Here is a 12300-nt window from a genome sequence, read left to right on the forward strand (position 1 = left end):
TTATTCCTGAGTCAGGCCCAGACCTAACCTCCCCTTGCTGAGCAGAGCTGCCTCCCATCCCCCACCCCAAGCCACACTCTGCCCCCACTGAGAGTGAACCCCTAGTCTTAAGGAATGTGTCTGAGGGGTGGGCTTGCTCTGATTATTTCAGACCTAAAGGAAATGCTTCCACCAACCAACACCAGACACCACAAGGTGATGGCTGTCTACAGGAACCAAGTCAGTCCCAGTCCCTTACGGAGAACTTGCCTCCTGCTGAGCAGAGAATGCCATGGCTCTGAGATGCAGAGAACTTAGGAGGCCTGAGCAGATACTTGGCCTTGAACATAAAAGACCAGTGTGATCCAGGGAAAGTTACTTAACCTCTGGGTGAATGGGAGGCCACTGCCTAAGTGGCACTGTGGTCAAAAGCAGAGGTGGCAGTGGACTACAGGTGCTCACAAGGTCTTCACTAGGGGTGCCAACCCCCTAATTCCCAGCTCGTCTACCCACGGAACCTATTCTTGCTTTGCTCCTACTCTGGGCCTGATGTCGGCTGAGCCCTGCTATAGCAGGTTCTAGCGCGTTCAGGTGTACTGCATGTCAGGTTTCAAAGGGGGCTGCAAAGACACAAAAAGCCAGCAAGCCCCTGTGGCCTGACAGGGCACTACGGACCTTCTCTGTCCTGGGTATAGTGAGGTAGTCACAAGTCCAAAATACTCCTGAGTAGGTAAAATAATCCCCCAAGGCTTCAGTTTCGCATCATGAAAAACGAGGCCCTTCACATGTCTTTAATCTGTCCACCTCTTCCTAGCTTAGGTTCACGAGTTACATGATGGAAGGACTCACTTGGTTTTTGTGTGACAGTCGAAGTAATGCTGACATGAATCAGATGTCTGGGCTGCAGCCATAGTCTTGTCATTTATTAGCTGGGAGAGCTTTGGACTGTTGCACCCTCTCAATCTAAATGAGCCACTTTTGATTCTGAGAGGTAGTAAAGAATAACAGTACTAAGGCTTCTTTGAGCTTAATAACTGTAATAGATTTTGTGGCATTTATCACGAATGTCTCCTGAGTGCCACCGTGTCTCAGGCACTAGCCGTAAGGTGTCTACATGGATCACCTCATTACAGCTTATACACCAGGTTTTATAATGATCAATTCCATGTTTTAGATGAGGAACCAGAGGCTCAGGTTAAGTAACATGCCCTTGATCACACTGGTCTCTTGTCTCCAAGGCCAAGTATATGCTCAGACCTCACACCTGGGGACCACAAGTCAGAAGGTCTGGCAGGGTTTGATATCTGTTTTCTCTCTCTTTTTTTTTTTTCAAAGATAGAAATGAGGTCTCACTATATTGGCCAGGCTGGTCTTGAACTCCTGGCCTTAAGCGATCCTCCCACCTTAGCCTCCCAAAGTGCTGGGATTACAGGCGTGAGCCACCGTACCCAGCATGTCATCTGTTTTCTTAAGCAGTTTCTCAGGCAATTTTGATACAGAGCTCAGGTCAAGAACCCTCCCCTCTTACCACCCTGGAACTGAGGGGAAGTGAAGCCTGCTGATGACCACTGTTGTGGGACTGAGCAGGAAGCTCCAGCTTCTTTCCCACAACATGCCACCTCAGACAGGAGCAAGGACCCTCCTGAGCGGACAGCTGGGCTGGCTGGGGATAGTTCTCACACCCAGTACCACTAGGCTCACTTCCCTCTGACCCACCAGGCCCACTCACCTCCCCAGAGGCATCCACTTTGGAAAGTGCCATCTGCACTTCCTCTTCGGTCATGTCCAAGTCAAAGTCTTTCTCCCAGTCCTCACTGATGTCCGTGCTTGAGCCTGGAACCATAAGCCACAGTATGAAAGGCAGGAGGAGGCAGGGAAGGGACACCTGAAGAGGGTGTAGCTGGGGAGATAGCACGCTTTAAAGGGTCTCACAAATACACAAGTCTTTACATTCTGTGTTGACTCTGGCCCAGTGATCCCACTTTTCTGTTTTGTTTCTTTTTTTTTTTTTTTTTAAAGACTAGTCAAGTGCAGTAGTGAGAAGGGGGGAAAGAGTAGAACAAGGAGTTCGATCTGTAACTGACTGTGAACAATCAATTGAGATGACTCACTACCAGCCTTCTGTTTTGTTTCTTTAGATGGAGTCTCTGTAGCCCAGGCTGGAGTACAGTGGTGTGATCTTGGCTCACTGCAACCTCTGCTTTCCAGGTTCAAGTGATTCTCCTGCCTCAGCTTCCCAAGTAGCTGGGACTACAGGCGTGCGCCACCATGCCCAGCTTATTTTTGTATTTTTAGTAGAGACGGGGTTTTATCCTGTTGGCCAGGCTGGTCTTGAACTCCTGACCGCAAGTGATCCACCCGCCTCAGCCTCCCAAAGTGCTAGTATTACAGGCGTGAGCCACCGCGTTCGGCCCCCACTGTCAAGAATCTATTCTAGGCTGGGCACGGTGGCTCACACCTGTAATCCCAGCACTTTGGGAGGCCGAGGTGGGTGGATCACTTGAGGCCAGGAGTTCAAGACCAGCTTGGCCAACATGGTGAAACCCCATCTCAAAAAAAAATAAAGAAAGAAAGAAAGAAAAAAAGAATCTATTCTAAGGAAAAATCCTGGATTCAGTCAGAAATTTAGCCAAGAGTGTTCACTGCAGTGCTGTCATAGGGATGGAAACCTAGGAACAATCTGAAAGTCCACTGACAGGGAATTAGACAAGTAAATAGTGAGTTACATGATGGAACACTGTAGGCTGTTAGAGGTTAGGGTGGAGAAGAACTTCACATCCATACCAAACAGCCTTAATCTATTACCTCAGAAAAAGTAGGTCACTAAAGAGTGGAGAAGCACTGTGGCCCAGAGGCTCCAAGAGAGTCACAGAAATCTTCCAGAGGAAATAAACAGTGAACTGGCCAGGCACAGGGGCTTACACCTGTAATCCTAACACTTTGGGAGGACAAGGTGGGAGGAGCGCTTAAGGTCAGGAGTTCAGATCAACCTAGGCAACACAGTGTGATCTTGTCTCTAGAAAAAAATTTAAAAATTAGCCAGGCGTGGTGGTGCACACCTGAGTAGTCCCAGCTACTCAGGAGGCTGAGGTGTGATGATCACTTGAGCCGAGGAGTTCAAGGTTGCAGTGAGCTATGATCATGCCACTGCACTCCAGCCTGGTGACAGAGCAAAACCCTGTCTCTAAAGAAAACAAAACAAAAACCTCCCTTCAAACCCCAAAACAGTGAACCTCTTCCTCCTCACTCCATCCTATCCATACTAATCTTATTCCTCCAGAAACATACCAGGCACATTCCCAACTTAGGGCTTTTGCACGGGCTGTTCTCTGTACCAGAAACTCATCTCCTCAGATATCCACAAGACCAACTTTTCACCTCCTTCACACCACTGCTCAAATCTCACCTTCTAGATACGGCCGACATTGGCCATCCTAGTTTAAAGAGCAACCCATCATCACCCTCACCCTGCTCTAGTTGTTCTTTTTTTTTTTTGGAGACAGAATCTCACTCTGTCACCCAGGCAGGAGTGCAGTGGCACAATCTCAGCTCACTGCAACCCCCACCTGCTGGGTTCAAGTGATTCTCTTGCTTCAGCCTCCTCAGTAGCTGGGATTACAGGCTTGTGCCACCACGCCTGGCTAATTTTTGTATTTTTAGTAGAGACAGGCTGGCCTTGAACTCCTGACCTTAGTTGATCTGCCCACCTCAGCTTCCCAAAGTGCTGAGATTACAGGTGTGAGTCACTGTGCCTGGCTCTGGATTGTTCTTTTTTCCATTGCAGTGATCACTTTCTAACATACTATATAATCAGACTTAATATGTTTATTGTCTATTAATAAGTTAGAATATGAGCCCTGTGAGGGCAGGGAGCTTTTGTTTTTTCTCTTATGTATTTCAAGTTCTTAGTTGGCACCAAATAAATAGTCATGGACCCCTTCTGTAAACTAGGGGTTGGCAAATGATGGCCCATGGATCAAATCCAGCCATGTCACATCATTTGCTTACATATTCTCCGCTCCTGCTTTCATGCTACAAGAGCAGAGATGAGTAATTTCAACTGCATGGCCCAAAAGCCTAAAATATTTATGGTCTAGTCCTATACAGAAAAAGTTTACCACCCCCTGCTCCAGATGATTCTGATGCCTGCTGTTTGTGCTATTTGATAATCACTGCTCTAAACATTCATATTTGGCTATGACTACTTATAGTCAATATTAAAAATGTATATATAAAAGTTATTACTAAGAGGTAAACTACACAAGTAGTTCCTTTCAATAAAGCATGTACAGTCTGATTTCCAGTTTTAAAATGTGCCCACAGATGCATGCACACATGCAGAAGAGATGAACAAGATACCCAAATACACTAACAAAGTTATCGCTAGGTGATGAGGTCATGGGGTGATTTTTCTTGGTTATTTTTTTCCTAAAATGAACACATATTACTTTGTAATCTTTTTTTAAAGCACCTTTAAAAAGAGCGGGTTCCTGATCCTCTAATGGCATAACCAGTAAAAATCTCCATTTCTTCTTGTCCAACTTACCCCTCACCAGATGCCTCGGTGCTGAGACCTACCCCTCAGCCCCACTCCTACATTGCTTATACGGTATCCTGCATTATCCTCTCTTCTAGCCAGAGCATGGTCTCTGGAGCCAGGCAGGCCTGGGTTGAATACCTACTCCTTTACTGTGTAGTACTGTTCAGTCTATTTATAAAATATGGATAAATGTACCCTCTTTGCAAAGAACCACTGGAGAAGCTTATTAGAATGCAGATTCCTGGCTGGGTGTGGTGGCTCATGCCTGTAATCCCAGCAGTTTCGGAGGCTGAGGTGGGCAGATCACAAGGTCAGGAGTTCAAGACCAGCCTGGCCAATATGATGAAACCCATTCTCTACTAAAAATACAAAAATTAGCTGGGTGTGATGGTGGGCGCCTGTAGTCCCAGCTACTCAGGAGGCGGAGGAAGGAGAATCGCTTAAACCTGGGAGGCAGAGGTTGCAGTGAGCCGAGACTGAGCCACTGCACTCCAGTCTGGGCGACAGAGCAAGATTCTGTCTTGGGGCGGAGGGGAAGAATGCAGACTCCTACTCTGCTGACTCCAACTAAGACTCAGCAGGTCTAGGTGGTGGCTGGTGAGGCTGCATCATAAGCAGGTACCTGTGTGATTCTATATAGACCTGGGCCTGCAGTTTGAGAAACAATGGTGTTAGAATTAGAGGTATGAATGTAAAGTGCCTATTACATATACACATGGCTATGAATGAATGGCGCTGCCTTTCTTCTAAGGGCCTTGTCTCAGAGTTCAGTCATTTTGTACATGGCACCTCAGCAAGTCAGAGCAACCAAGACCCAGTTCTTCTGACTCTGCACCTACATTCTCTCTGTGCCTGCAGAACACTTAGGTGACATTCATCTGGCTGTCACCACAGGCTTCCTGTGGGTTAGCTGGACTCCTGGCTGCTTCTTCACTTTAGAGCTTTGGCTGCGGCCATAACAGATTTCCCTAACCTCGGGTTGCCCTCTAGGGACTTGAAATAGTCTCTTTAGGCTTAAATGCTATGGCAGATCCTTTCAGGGGTAGAGAACACAGTATCCACTACCATTTCTGGAATATTCCACATCTGGGCCGGGCGTAGTGGCTCACGCCTGTAATCCAAGCACTTTGGAGGCCAAGGCAGGCAGATCACCTGAGGTTGGGAGTTCAAGACCAGCCTGACCAACACGGTGAAACCCTGTCTTAAAAAAAAAAAAAAAAAAAAAAAAGGAATATTCCACATCTACCTCTTGGGTGGGTATTAACAGTCCCAGTATACAGATGAGGAAATGAAGACTTCAGGTGGCGCAGGGAGACATGAAGCTGGGCTCTCCTTCCACTATCCTGTCACACAAGGAGAGCGCTAAGATCTCCATTACAACCTGCACGTGGCAGAGAGCCGAGACCTGTGCTACAACTGAAGACCTCAGGATGGAGTTCTACTAGTTTGGTTTTGAAAACAGAAGTTTTCAGGTGATTGCTACCTGGTAGTGCTGTCACTCACAGCTCATTTTATTCTGTTTAATTGACTCTCTGCTTCCCTAGTTAAGAAACGGAGGCAAAAATACTGCTCCTAAGTCATATAGTCAGTCATGAAGTGAGGTCTTAACTTCCAGACTCCTTCCAGGCCACAGGCCTGCCCCAATCTCCCCTCCCCTCCCCTGCAGAAAGAAGTCCAGTCTCTCAGAACAGAGTAATCCTGTGACAAACTGCAGGTGAGAAGCAGCTGTGCAATGACAGGGATCACCCTGGGACCCAATAAGACCCTTTGGCTAGGGCATCCCAAGAAACTCTGCTGTACCTAGAAACCAAACTTTATGTCACCCTAAGATGTGAGCTCAGGAGGAAAAAGGAGTCACTTTGTCTCCAAGCCCCCATTCTTCCTTTTAAGATTTATTCCCTCTACATGTTCCCACTGTCCCAGCCTAGTCCAAGACTCTGGCTTCCTCCCACCTGACTACAGTTGTTTCTGGTGGGTCTTCTGTAGCACATCCCCAGCCCCTCCTTTCACAGGCCCCGAGTGCAGCAGAAGCAGCAGAGAAGAGTGGTTCAGACCTTATGTTTACCTCTCCTATAATTTCAATTCCATCCAGTCTCTAATAACTACTAATCTTTTCTGATCACCCTCTTTGTAGCCCAATTCCAAATGAAACCTATAATTTGTAACTCTCCAACTGTTTCACTGTCCCTCAGTCTCTCCCTTACTCAGCTCAGATTCCATAAGCCATCATTCTGATCCCTTCTTACATATACTTTTTCTTTTTTTTTTTTTTTTTGAGACGAAGTCTCACTCTGTTGCCAGGCTGGAGTGCAGTGGCACGATCTCAACTCACTGCAACCGCTGACTCCCTGGTTCAAGTGATTCTCCTGCCTCAGCCTCCTGAGTAGCTAGGAATACAGGCGCATGCCACCACGCCCAGCTAATTTTTGTATTTTTAGTAGAGATGGGGTTTCACCATGTTGGCCAGGATGGTCTTGATCTCCTGACCTCGTGATCTGCCCTCCTCGGCCTCCCAAACTGCTGGGATTATAGGTGTGAGCCACCATGCCCAGCCTCTTTTGTTTTTTTTTTGAGACAAGGTCTCAACTCCGTCACCCAGGCTGGGAGTGCAGTGGAGCGATCTCAACTCACTGAACTCACTGCAGCCTCAACCTCCCCACTCAGGTGATCCTCCAATTTCAGCCTCCTGAGTAGCTGGGACTACAGGCATATGCCACCACATCTGGCTAATTTTTTGTATTTTCTGCAGAGAGGGGTTTCACCACAATGCCAGGGCTGGTCTTGAACTCCTGGGTTCAAGCGATCCACCTGTCTCAGCCTCCCTTCAGTACTGCAATTACAGGTGTGAGCCACTGTGCCCAGCCAGACTTTCTTTTCATCCACTGATTTTACCTGGCTAACCTTGAACCTAATTAGACCCAACTCCCCATCTGCTCTGTTCCTGTGCCTGAGCAACTGAATGTGGCTGAACAAAAATACAACAGGTTGATAGTCTCACTTAAAATCTACAATCACAACCTCAATGGGCCCTGGGATCATCCACCCAGCAACCCTATTGCACTTGTCAGGCCCATCACCTACTCTTCCCTCTCTTACAGGACTATTTCACACTGTCTGAAATATTTACTGGGTGGATGACTGATCTCAGTTTCTTACCACTAGAAAAATGGGAAAAAGTACACAGATCTCATAGGGCTTTTGTAAGGATTGAGTAATATGCATATCAAGTGCTTAGCACAGATCTAGACACACAGAAAGTGTTGAGAATGTTACCTCTATTATCATTTCCCCAAAGCAGGGCTCTACTTAAATTTCTTCTCTGATTGAGGCTCTATCATGAAACAATTATCCTGTTTATAGCAGACCAAACAAAGACTTAGAGAAGATTAGTAACCTTTCTGAAGTCACATGGCTTATAAATCAAGTTGGGATCTGAACCCAGAGCTGTCTGAACTCCAGAACCGATGCCCTTAGCATCCATGCTCTGCTGCTTTATGACCCCAAGGCCAATCTTCTGAATCCAGCTTAAGGTTTTAAATTCTTTTTTTTTTTTTTTGGACGGAGTTTCGCTCTTGTTACCCAGGCTGGAGTGCAATGGCGTGATCTCGGCTCACCGCAACCTCCGCCTCCTGGGTTCAGGCAATTCTCCTGCCTCAGCCTCCTAAGGAGCTGGGATTACAGGCATGCACCACCATGCCCAGCTAATTTTTGTATTTTTAGTAGAGACGGGGTTTCACTATGTTGACCAGGATGGTCTCGATCTCTTCCTCGTGATCCACCCGCCTCGGCCTCCCAAAGTGCTGGGATTACAGGCGTGAGCCACCGCGCCCAGCTAAGGTTTTAAATTCTGAAGTTCTATTTCTGACTCAACCCACTCACCCTTCTTGTACTTCCTTCTCCTGGGAGAGAATACAGAAGAGCGGGTTTAGGTCACCGCCCCTTAAACATGCTGCCCCATGCCCTTTGCTAGTTGGACTTTGTAGGCCCCCTCAGCTTAGACTATCACTCCCCTGCACCTGCCCCAAACTCTCCAACTCTCCTATACAAGGCTTCTCCTTGGTGAAGCACCACAGATGTCCAGAGATTCCTTCTTTCTCTGAACTCCTTCAGTACCAGACTGACACATCCTGCTTCATGCTTCCTCAAAAAGACTGCAGCTTCTGCCCCTCCCCACTCAGTGTCTCATAAAGAACAGGTAGGAGTTCAATAGATGACTTCACTGAATTAGAGTCAGAAGGGAAGCACTGGGTTGGAGAGTGGAAACTCCATGGTTTCTATCAGGGAATAGGTTAGGGGTGGGGTGGGGTCCATTTCCCATCCACTGTGGCAAACCAGTCCCTTACTGCGATAGCAGGCCAGGCCTTCCCTGCTGGGCAAGCTTTGTGGCTGTGGGGCTGGTGCTGAGTGTTAGCAAAGACAGGAGAGTATGTGTGTGTAAAGAGTGTGGGTGGTGGGGGCCTGGGGGGTGGTTCTTGCTGGTAATCAGCCATCTCTGAATTGGCATTTTGGATGTGGCAAAAAGGCTGACACCAAGGCTATCCTTGTCCTTTAATTCCTGCAGTTACAGAGGTTGCTCTTTGACATAAACTCAGAGTCTCCAGTCTAAAATTCTATTATACAGATAAAAAACTAAAGCTCCATTACTCAAGCTGGGTCACTCTAAGTTCATGGTGTTCATTTCATTCTTCTTTAAATGGTACGTATGAGTTTTGTTTCTATATTTCATAATAATGAAGGCTTAGGGAAGCCGAATGACTTTCCTAAGGTTACACAGGGAAGAAGACCGTTAACATCAGTGTCACTGGGATTCCCAAGCCGGAGTAAGGTTAAATTGTCCAAAAAGATAGAAAATGGCAGCGTGCTACTTAAGGGCATGGGCTTAGAGTCAGACCTGGGTCTGAATCTGGGCCTCCCGGCCATGTGAACTTAGGCAAGTTACCTACTATTTTTGGGCCTCACTTTCTTCATCTGTAAAATGAGGACAATAATACTGACCTCACTGGGTCGTGAGACATAAGTGAGAAATTAAGTGCCATATAACATATGTAGCATGGATCAAGCATCAAACTTGTTTTGTTGACTCTTAAGATGCCAACAATTTAAAGATGCATTCTTATTTCAGAGATTATGTGCAACTTAGAATTAATGAAGTATGTTAGCAAATAGTCAATATATGGCAGCTGTCATCATCATCATCAGAAATGAAAAAAATCTGCTCACAGTATTCTAACAAGGGACAAGAGACAAATCTGCCTTGGGAAGTGGCCCTAACCCGCACAACCATCTGGGCCTGGGCTTCTAGACCTACCTTTCTTTCCATTGTTGGAGGGTGTAGACTTCCCACTGTCCGAGTTCAGCTCAAACACCCGTAAGTCTGTGGGCGCCTCCTCCCTCAGAGTCTCTACTCTGGCTGGAGGTCTGGGCTCTGGGCCACTAGAGTGGCCAGCAGGGGTTAGAGGCTTGGAGTGAACAGGGGGTGGGGGTCCAGTCTCGCCCACATCCACAGCCAGGCCCTGTTCCTCCAAAGATGCCTCTAGCAGCTTTTGGGACAGGTCCTTGGGCAGCACTTGTGCCTCAGGTGCAGCAGCAGGGTTGGCGATCTGTGTCACGAGGGAGATGCTCTCACTGCTCTCTGATGGAGTCACCTCTGCTGCGGGCTCAACTGAGGTCACCAGATTCTCTTCACAGGGGTTCTGGGGGCCAGGTCCTCCTTCAGAGAATGTAGAAGTTTTGGCCACAGGAACCTTTCCTTCTTTTGGAGATGCGGATGAAATGCCCATGAGCTCCTCTGAAGAGAAAGAAAGGGAGGGGCAAGAGGGAAATGTACCCTGGCCAGCCCTAAGACAACCTTGAAGTCCTAGTCAAAGTCCTGCTTAGCCATTGGGCCTAATGTCTGGTGGGCTTCCAGCAATGCAGTCCAAGGGGCTGTTATCGATTAGAAAGCCATGGCTGGAAAGTGAGTCAGTTTTGGGTTCAGGTTGGGTTCTGCTACATCCTAGTTTGGGTTCTGCTATGTCTGCTACATTGGGCAAGCCACCTAACTTTTAACTTACCTTTTAACTTACATTTATCCTTAAGAGGGGTAATGGCATTGTGGTAAGGACTCTATGTAAAGCTCTTAGTGCAGCCTGGACATACGGTATAAACACTTAAGAAATGCATTAATAGTATGTCATCCAGGAGGTTGCAACATGCTGTTCTAAGCTGAGCTACAGGTAGAGGATGCTCAGCTCCCTCCCTAACCCAGTGGTTCCCAAACCAGTGTGGGCATTAATATTACCAGGGAGTCATTTAAAATACATGTCTGGCTGCATCTTTACAGTCTTCTTTACAACGTGGGGAAGGAAAACTGGATTTTCAAGAAGCTTACCAGTGACTAAGCGGCAGTTGGTTCATGGGCTGACAGGGGAATCTGCACCGACTGACACATGTGATTTCTGTACCTCAGTCAGAATTCCACTAGCCTTGTTCAACATCCCCTTGTTAGCTCCGCCTATCCTCAGCACATACAATTAGTAACCTTTCTGAAGTCACATGGCTTATAAATCAAGTTGGGATCTGAACCCAGAGCTGTCTGAACTCCAGAACCGATGCCCTTAGCATCCATGCTCTGCTGCTTTATGACCCCAAGGCCAATCTTCTGAATCCAGCTTAAGGTTTTAAATTCTTTTTTTTTTTTTTTTTGGACGGAGTTTCGCTCTTGTTACCCAGTGCTCATTCCGTACTCATTCCTGATGGGCACCAAGTCTCTCCAGGCTTCAGAGAGCATGGCCCAGCCCAGAGTGCCCCGCAGACGTGTCACTTGCCCCTCACCTCTCAACACCTCTTACCGTCCTCCTCCTCCCAGCCAGGCTCTTCAGAGATGCTCTGTTCCGCCCGCTGCTTCAGGACATCCCTCCGGGCCTGCTCCTGAGTGTGGGGGAGCAGATGGCCAGAGGCAGTCAGGGTGCCCTCTTCCCAGACCCTGGTCCTGATCCCAGAACTCTTGGCACCCTGTATCCCTTTCTACTCTCAATAAATCCAGGCTGCTTCCCCTAGGGTTGAGAGGGGACCTCCCCAGGCTAGACCAGCATACCTGCTCTAGCTGATGGACTTTATAGAAATACCGATGCCAGAATTCCGAGTGGGAAACAGCTGCTGGAACCTGGAGGGAGGGGAAAATGGAGGTGAGACTTTGGGAGGGTTTGTGTGGGGTCTGTGTCCCCAGCCTTACCAGTCTGTTCCCATCCAGTATGGATTTCAGACCCATTAAGTGGCTTAGCAGTGATACTCAGAGCACTTCCACCCCTGCCAAAGTTTTGGCCAGACCCCTCATTTCTGGTCCAGGTTGGCCAAGGAGGGAGAAAACAACTATCAGGCTTTGCTGGCCCTTCCAATTCTCACCATTCTCTGATTGGTGGCAAACCAGTTTCTCCCATGTGGGTTCTTGGCTTAGGACGAGGCTGGTCTGGGTCTACAGAGCCTCTCAGTGCCCTCTGGGCTAGACGGCTCCGCAGTGACTGTGAACACGTTCCTCCCATCTCCCAACACCTCAAGCCTGGAGCTGGCTGAGGCCCTGCAGGCTGGACCCTCACCATCTTGGTGTAGAGGGCCCGGATGGAGGGGCTGCCTACAAGGAGCTCTGAGATCTCCCCCTTCTTCTCCTCCAAGCAGAACTGGGAAAGCCAGGCTTCAAACAATTCCGGGGGCCCTGCAGAGGAACAGATGCTGATAGTTCCCTTGGTCTGGGGAAAGAACCCTTGGCCTACATATAATACCTAAGGCTGGACATGGAAAAAATG

At 47.9% G+C, this 12300-nt stretch overlaps 1 protein-coding gene across 6 annotated transcripts in view; it reads right to left on the bottom strand.

The window, feature by feature from the left end:
* BSDC1 (BSD domain containing 1) overlaps nt 1-12300 on the bottom strand; it is a 29232-nt gene that overhangs the window by 1607 nt on the left and 15325 nt on the right. For 2 of the 6 annotated variants that reach the window (XM_012440889.2, XM_012440877.2), the window contains exons 6-10: nt 12094-12209; nt 11595-11663; nt 11350-11428; nt 9828-10307; nt 1709-1812 (exon numbers count right to left, since the gene is read on the bottom strand). In XM_012440889.2, the coding sequence (XP_012296312.1) occupies nt 1709-1812; nt 9828-10307; nt 11350-11428; nt 11595-11663; nt 12094-12209 (848 nt within the window). Of the gene's footprint in view, nt 1-874; nt 1813-9827; nt 10308-11349; nt 11429-11594; nt 11664-12093; nt 12210-12300 lie in introns of those variants that run through there. The other 4 variants (XM_012440868.2, XM_012440859.2, XM_012440883.2 and 1 more) reach the window with 3 other exon arrangements.

This window comes from Aotus nancymaae, unplaced genomic scaffold (assembly GCF_030222135.1).
Source record: "Aotus nancymaae isolate 86718 unplaced genomic scaffold, 86718_ANA_hifiasm-v0.15.2.pri h1tg000053l, whole genome shotgun sequence".
Lineage (NCBI taxonomy): Eukaryota > Metazoa > Chordata > Mammalia > Primates > Aotidae > Aotus > Aotus nancymaae.